This window comes from Saccostrea cucullata, unplaced genomic scaffold (assembly GCF_032062105.1).
Source record: "Saccostrea cucullata isolate Sc308-1 unplaced genomic scaffold, CSIRO_AGI_Scuc_v1 ctg9856, whole genome shotgun sequence".
NCBI classification, from domain to species: Eukaryota; Metazoa; Mollusca; class Bivalvia; order Ostreida; family Ostreidae; genus Saccostrea; species Saccostrea cuccullata.
In genome coordinates this window covers 36958-45566 of record NW_026932845.1, presented here as the reverse complement: position 1 = coordinate 45566, position 8609 = coordinate 36958, and the positions used below count along the sequence as shown (strand labels likewise).

Genomic DNA, 8609 nt, shown 5'->3' with positions numbered 1-8609 from the left:
GATAAATATCCAAACTTAATGTGGTCACAAGAGCCATTTACAGTGCTAGGTATAACATACTGTGTAGATTTAGATCTAGATGCTATGTTTGCTTTGAATTTTTTTCCAAAGATTGACACTGTCAAAAAACTTGTAGCATCATGGTCTAGAAGATGTTTATCAACGGCTGGTCGTATTACTGTTGTAAAAACCTTGCTTTTACCTAAATTCAGTCACCTATTGATTACTTTACCTAGCCCATCTAAAGAAAAACTAAAGGAGATTGAAGATATATTCTTTAATTATATTTGGAATTTTAAAACAGCTAGGGTGGCGAAAAATACCATAAGTCAAAGTTTTAAAAATGGTGGTATGAGAATGACATGTCTTGATTCCTTTTGTAAAAGCTTAAAAATCACATGGATTCGCAGGCTACTTGATGGTTATTGTATATCAGCCTGGAAAGAATTACTAAAGGATTTAAATCCAGATCTTAAATACTTGAATATATATGGGAGTGATTTTTTAAAAAAACTTAAGAAAGATACAAAAAATGTTTTTTGGAAAGATGTTTTTTCAGCATTGTTAGAGTTAAGGTTAAGTACTGATGATCAAATATCTGTTTTATGTCCTATATGGTATAACCAATCTATATGTATTAACAAAAAAAGTATTTGTTATAAGTCATGGCTGAGAAAAGGCATACAATTTATTTTTGATTTTTATGATACAAATGGTACCTTGTTGGATTATCAAGAATTTTGTAAGTTATATGATTTAAAAGTACCATTTACCATGTTTTTTGGAATACTGAGTTGTATAAAAAAAATTACAGTTGAATTATGATCAAATGACAATTCAAAGAAACCAACCTTTTTTCCCAAAATTCCTACAAGTAATTATAAAAAGCAAGAAAGGTGCAAAAGATTTCTATGATATTCTTGTTAGTCAGAAATACAAAAAGCCAAAGAGTGAAATTAAATGGGAGAATATTTTGGATTTAAATGTTGATGAGCTTTGGTGGAAAAAACAAAATATTTTGTTCTTTAATGTAACAAATGATATACAGCTTAGATGGTTCCACTATAGAATTGTACATAGAATTTTAGCCACAAATACATTTTTATACAAAATTGGTGTTACTGACTCGCACTTATGTAGCTTTTGTAAAACGCATCCAGAGACATTGTGCCACCTATTTTGGGAATGTGAGTTTGTTATAGAAATTTGGGAAAACGTTTTGAATTGGATGTTAGAAAAGTTTGGACTTGATATAAATCTAAATAAGGTCGATGTTCTGTTGGGAAAATATTACAAATATAACAATATATTTAATCTAGTAATTTGTATAATTAAAAAGTATATCTATAGAACCAAACTAAGGAAAAATAAATTATCTTTTGAGAGAGTCAAACAAGAAATTGTATACTACTATAATTGTGAGAAATATATTTATAAGAAAAATGGAGATATGGACAGCTTCAAAAAACGATGGAATGCGATAACAGAACTGCAGTTTTCAGATGTGTATTTTTTCTATTTACAATATCTTTGCTAGATACTGATATAGACATATGCATGCCGTTGTGGTGAATGATGAGTGAATGGATTAACAAAAAAAAAAAATTGTCCTATCATAAGATAAGCTTGTGTTGTAACCATGTAAGCATAGTGAATCCAGGGCCCCAACCCTGGCACTAAGCATTGTAATTTAATATATGATGGGATAATAAAAAAAAAAAAAAAAAAAAAATATTTGGGTATAATTTTCTAAGTAAAGGTAAGAGCAACGTACTTTTCATGTGTGACACTTCTTTTTTACAAGATTGATCAGCTAACAAAGTTTAATAATCCTATGCCAAATTGTATTTTAAAATAATTGATTTATTTTCCCAATTATTCACTTTTTATAATTATGACTAGGGCAATACAAATTTTCTTAAATGACATGAATCACAATGGTTGTGCCCAAGATTGAACATGCATCATGGTTTTTTTAAATTGGTTGAAAAATTTTTTTTTCATCTTCATATATAAATATTTATCTTTACCTCATTTCAAGTCAACTTTTGATTACAATGTTAACTTTTGATTAAAATAATGAGTTAATTTGTGAAATTTACCTTCTGAAAAGCTTGCAAGGCCTTTATTTCGACAATGGTTAGAATTTTGTTCTCTGGTTGCTCGTATCTAAAATCCAGTTGACGGGAAGCAACAGATATTCTAGTGGCTGACGTAACTTTAAGGTCATATAAACCTGGCTTTCTTGTACTGATTGATTTGTCCACTTTTGCAAGACAAACTGGACTCCTAAAAGAAAAGTTGGTACTATAAATAACTTTACGTTTAGTGTAGAAACTACATGTAGTGCTTTACTTAGAAATACATGAAAACTGTTTTAAATGTCAACATAATACCAATTAGTTTTGTAAGTATAAAATATTTGAAATATATCTATAATTTAAATTGTGCTTAAGCAATATTCTAGAAAAGTAAACAAATTTCACTCAATTATGAGAAGTTTCTAAGTATTTGAGGCCTAAATAAAAATTATGTTTGTTTCCTGTAACCCGACTGACAGATTCAAATTACTCCTGGGCAGGATTTTTTTTTCCTGCCAAGTTGCAAAACTGCAATTTTATTTTTATCAATCAGCTGATTCCATTTATTAAAAAAAAAATGTCAATTGTAGTTTTTCTTGAGACATAAAATATGTCAAAACAGTTATCATAATAGTTTTTGATAGACCTGAATTAACAAGAGTTAAAATGGAGGTCTAAGTTAGGCCAAAATTAAAAATAGTCCTGTTTCCTGCTACCCATCCTACCCTATTTTTTGCACCCAACCCTGAAGTTTTTTTTATCTTTTGGGGAAAAAATTGTAAATTTTAGAAATGTTATGTTTCAAAAGTGAAAAAATTATATATTCTCAAGTTGTATTTCATGAAATATATGTTTAAAATATGGACTTTCATAAAATTCCACTTGAGACATGGAATTTCACTTGGAAAGATGATATTAACCTTAGCTATATAAGCTATGACATGTTCAATTGGTTTTGTAGTAGTTCATATATCCAAAAAGTACTGTTCGAAAAAATACAATAAAATAAAATAATTGCCCTCCTACCCTATTTTTTTCTGACTGGTAGCAGGAAACAAGACTATTATTTTTTTTTGGCCGTATACATTCAGAACTCTCTGGATTGTTTGTAGTAAATGGACTGAGTACAAGTTATTGCCTGTGTGTGTTTTGCTACATTACAAATACATGGAATATTCTATTGTCAAACTGGATTGTAGACTGCTTTCATATTTTTTTAAGAGAGATTTTCCCATAAATTTGAATAGAGTAAACAGAGAAAAAATCGGTAGGGGTAGGTGGTTACAGTCTACTAATTTTCCCCCTAGTTCACTGACCACACAAGTAGTTCCAGTTTAACAAGAGCTGTTTGTAAAACACTTATGCGCCCCTCCCCCACAAATTGGAATTTTTCTAAGTCCAAAAGGGCACAAGTTGATAACTCGATCTTTCTACTTCTAAAGAGGCCTATAAAAGCGGTTCAAATTAATGCTAACCCACTCACAAAATGGGAGTAAAATTTGGTGTGAAGCCATAAAATTAATAACTTGCTCGCTTGTTGAATCAAAATTGCATAGGGGGCCTAATTCATTGTCCGTCCTCTTACTGAGAAACAGACATTTTCTGGTTTTGCTGGTTTTTTATTTAAAACCACAAAGAAATGAAATAAATCATAGCAGCAAGTTCCTATTGTTTGTAAATATCCTTCATGTTATCCATTTAAGAGTGCTAAATGATTTGTGAAATCCCTAAAATGATAGTCTTTTTTTCCTCATCCGAATGTCCTCCGTTCCTCTGTACATGGTTGATACGTGAGAGATATACAATTTTAATTAATCCCAACTACATAAACATAGTCATATGAATAGAAAGTGTTTTTACTCATTTCAAATGAGATGTTACATGTAGTTAAAATATATTAACCTAGAAAATCTATTTATGTGTCATTGTTACTTCATCAGTTGAACATGAACAAGCAAATAATACATGTACATAACAAGGTGTACATAAAGGGGGTTACATATATTACCATGTTAAAAAAAAAAATAGAAAAGTGTTGATTGAATTCAATTTTCATTCCTTTGATTAAATATTTTAATTATATATTTGATTTTTATAAAGTAAGAACTCCAATTTTGAAGAAATGTATTTGACTGTACATATTTTTTATTTGTATCAACCTTTGTCCCAGTGTCTATTAAGTTTTTTTTTAAATCACAGACTGTGGGTAACAAAGAAGAAAGTTCTCATTGGTTCATTTTTGGCCCTGTGAATTTCTGATAAATAAGAACTACTCAGTTTTTGTTAAAAATATGTTATATTTCACTTGTACCCTTGGTGACTTCATCAGATCCAGGAAAATCACTATTTTTAGCTATATAGGTATATCTACCTATTTAGCTTTATTTACCTATAAAATATAGCTATATTTAGCTATTAGGGAATAAGTTTCTGTTTTAGGGGACGACCATTTGATCCTGAGGGGGGGGGGGGGGGCTGGCAATTTTTTTTGAGCCAGATTATTTATTTTCATGCATGTCGAGGACAGATTATTTATTTTCAAGATTATCAAGGACAGATTATTTATTTTCTTCTGTCTTCCCGTACCGTGATCAATTCTAAAGACTAATCATTTATATAACATAGGCAGATACAGAATTTGGGGAGGGGCATGTATAACTTCGTTTAGGTAAGAGGTCTGGGGTCGCCGTAAGGCCCCCAGTTCCTGGGCGAAGCCTCGGTGGTGGCCAAGGGAGTAACACCCTCCCACCCTGAAGCTCTTGGGTTTTTCTGTATTTTAAGAGTAAAACTAGGCACAAAAATATTGGTATTGTCCCAAAGTATGGCATTATTATTATTATTATTTGTATCATACTTTGAAATTTTAGGATAGGGGTTGTACACATGTACGTCCCACTTAAATCCACCAGTGTATATATATATATTAATTTATCGGGGAAGTGTAATTCTTCAACAAGAAAATTTATCTTTTGTGGTGTATAAGAATTGGCTTGTATTTAAAGTACTGTTATTCATCACACCTACTAAGTGCACATTGTCATGTTGACAAACTGACACAAGTATCCAGTCTGGTAATCTGATTTTGAATACTGTTTGGTTCTAAAATGGTGAGCGAAGCGATCCAAAAAAAATTTTTGGAATTGAAGACTTTTGAGATAAAAATACACATAAATAAAAAGGGTATTTTTCACAATATTTAAATATCATAAGTCAAGGTCAGATTATTTATTTTCTCTGTAGTAGAGTAAAGATTATTTATTTTCAATATTTTCAGGGACAGATTATTTATTTCCAAAATCTGCCAGCCCCCCCCCCCCCCTTCAGAATCAAATGGTCGTCCCCTTATGAAAGGCAGACAAAAATCGCATGTAAATTATGGCTGATATATTTTTTAAAAGGATTGATAAAAACAACCTAGGGCATAAATAGTAAAAACATTGCCTCTTATAAACACTTTTTAACCAAAAAATGCATCTCTATTGTTTGGATAGCAGGAAGTGCGGTGAGGCATGACTAAGTGTGATTGCCTTGCATTGTGCTGAATTATTACCAATCAATTATCTTGTTGACCAAAACTGCTTTTCTTTGTTAAAATAGCTGCTTACTCACAGATTAACTGTTACACATAGCCCAAAAACTTTTAGATCTTTGATTGCAATTGCACAAAAGGAGAAACATTTTTATAAGTGGGTTTTTGATGAATTGTTTTCAGTCCATTTCAAAGATGAAAACTAATACTGACTCATTATGCGACTTTTTGTCTGCTTTTCATAAAACAGAAACTTATTCCCAAATAGCTAAATATAGCTATATTTTATAGGTAAATAAAGCTATATAGGTAGATATACCTATATAGCTAAATATAGTGATTTTCCTGGACCTGTTCATATCAAATAAAAATGACGTAATTTTTTCTCTTGTTTATGAATTATGACGTCATGAATTTCGTCATTTTCCTCAAATCTTGTAAATTTCATTAAAAATGCCCCTAAATTGAAGCTGACTTTTAATATTTTGCATAGCCCCCAACCTCTGATCTAAAATATTGAATTATAAAATGAAAGAACTGTTTCAGAAGATTCAAATCCATGAAAGAATTTTTGGATCGCAGGGTGGGCTCATATTTTTATCAAAAGTTGAAGATTCTCAATTTCACCCATTTTCTTCAAAAATCAAGAATATTGCAGTTTCACAACGCTTGAGTTTCCAAACTTGGACTCTCAGAGGAAAGTTTTTTATAGGAAATGAAAGCACTAAGTCTCTACTTTGTGTTGATGATCGAAATAGGATTTAAGGAATTGGTTGTTTAATTAGTATACTGACAGGGCCGTTTTATGGAGCACGTGAATCTACCTCTTTAGCAGTGGAGTGGAATGCTAAATCTGAAATATGAGGAACCCACATGGTTCGTGGAAATTTCAGTTAATTTTAAACCCTGCATATTTACTGATCTTTGCCAACCAAGGGTTTTCGGTCTGCAGCGCTTCCCATAATGCGAAAATGATATTTACCCTTTCCTCTAAGACTTCAAGAGAAAGTGAAAAAGTAGGGGTTATTTATTTGCTATGCCATAACAGAACTTGCAAATTGCAGACAAAGTGATAATTTTTGGACTTGTCCAAGTTGAGTTGGTGTTACTCAGTACCATGTTGCAGGTAAAGTTGAGCTGGTGTAATTTTTATGAATGATTCTTTCTATTATAAAGGAATGTATAGCAAAATAATCGGTTGTCTATGTCCAGGTTATCATTCATTGGCTTTAATATGGTGACCGAAGGGAAGCACGAAGTAACTGTTTCTGAATAGATAGTTTTCATTAGACCCACATAAACAGGAGTTACTTCCCTTTGGCCGCCATCTTGTTGGTCAACCTGGTAATTTTCCCTCTTTGTCCTACCAAATATAAGAGGGTGTAGCAGAAATATTTGGGGGGAAATCTTTGTGGAATAAAAATTATGAAATAAAAGAGGCTCTAACAAATGTATATTTTAAAGAAAAACAATGCTTACCACCCCACAATTACCAGTATAAAAAGTTTAAATTGGTTGAATAATGAAGGAATATGAGCATGTTGACCCCCAATATGGCGGCCAACGGGAAATAACTCTTGTTAATTTGGGTCTAGTGAAAACTATCTATTCACGCCTATCGGAATATACCATACCATACTATACCATAAACAAAACTCAAAGCCGATTGAAAAACGTTGAGAAATATGAAGTGCAACAAAATTAGCCGTTAAAAACAAAATTATTGAAAATAACATGCTTACTTGGATTTCTGCATTTCTGTCATCATTACGTTGTATTCTGGAACAAAACACACCATGTCACTGTATTTTTCATGGTCTTGAAAGATGGCATTGAAATACTTGTTGTTGTTCCTAGATAATTTTATGGGGGTAACACTGTGTATGTAACCTACAATTTCCCCCGAAGGTTCCTCGTCAAGCTTTGGTTTTTTTGGTGCGGACATTTTGGCGGCAATGTAAGCGTCTGTAGGAAGTTCATCTCGAGCATGCACAATAGGTAAGTTCCTGTCAATCGGCAATCCTCAGCTGACTCCGCTACGCTCTATTCAAACATACCTTGCCTGGTTCCCAACGGTTTCCGAAAGGACTCGGGAACCAGACTACATGCGTTTTGATGAGTTATCGTTCGTGTTAGGCTGTTTTCCAAGAATAAATATTTATTAAATTACAGACTATAAATTACAGACTATTAATTAGAGAACTATATGAACTGAACAATCTACAAAATATCCAACAGATGAAATCTGTTTAACCAATTCTTAATGAAAAATTATTTATCTTTTTTTTTTTGGATGGCATATTTAAAAAGAATAAAAGTGGTAGGGGGAGGGGGGGGGGTATGATTTGAAGCGATAACTATAAGTAACCATTATCCATAGTGATATATACACATGTCACAAGTGCCGTTTTAACCATGCAAATGTCATTTTCACCAAAGGCCCTTTTTACTAATTATGTGTTGTTTTGCATATTATACAAGGTCACTATATAGTACATGTAGGTGCAGTTTTCACCAAGTGATTAATTGAACAAATTTTTGTTTAAACACCTCATGAGGATGCCGGATTCTATTTAAATTATATGATTAATTAGGAATTTGCAGTTTTCAAGAAGATTTTTAATGATTTTTTTTTTTATTTATTAATTTGCCCACTCTACCCTTTGGGGTCAAAATGTGTACACAAACTTTAATTTACACTACCTGGGCATGCATGCTTTCATTTAAATATGATCAATCATGACTTTGCTTTCATGGGGAGGAAGTTTTTCCTATGAATTTCTCTTTTAAACTTTGATCGCTCACTTATGGCTTATTCCTCACCCGGGATCATGATTGAATGCAATCTACACCTTTTGCAGGTGCTTACATAATTTGAATTCCTTTCACTGAAGGATTGGTTTAAAACTGGCTTAGAACTTTGTTCTTGAGAAAAAAATGCAGAGAATTTGAAAAGTTTATGACGATGGCATTGATAACTTTAGGCAACAAACAAATTT

The 8609-nt window shown here is 32.0% G+C and overlaps 1 protein-coding gene across 1 annotated transcript; it reads right to left on the bottom strand.

Annotated features, from left to right (window-relative positions):
• Positions 1 to 422: 422 nt before the first annotated feature.
• On the bottom strand, positions 423 to 7555 carry LOC134236327 (uncharacterized). The gene is made up of 3 exons (XM_062718497.1): positions 7353 to 7555; positions 2103 to 2289; positions 423 to 437 (listed from the first exon to the last, which is right to left on the bottom strand). Exons 1-3 carry the CDS (start codon positions 7553 to 7555, stop codon positions 423 to 425), a joined length of 405 nt encoding a protein of 134 aa, XP_062574481.1.
• Positions 7556 to 8609: the final 1054 nt, after the last annotated feature.

What these genes read in the sequence shown, in the direction of transcription:
- LOC134236327 (XM_062718497.1), bottom strand. Translation starts at nt 7,555, where the DNA reads ATGTCCGCACCAAAAAAACCAAAGCTTGACGAGGAACCTTCGGGGGAA. An exon ending in ACAGAAATGCAGAAATCCAA is followed by an intron (nt 2,290 to 7,352) that starts GTAAGCATGTTA and finishes CTTTTCTTTTAG; the next exon opens with GAGTCCAGTTTGTCTTGCAA.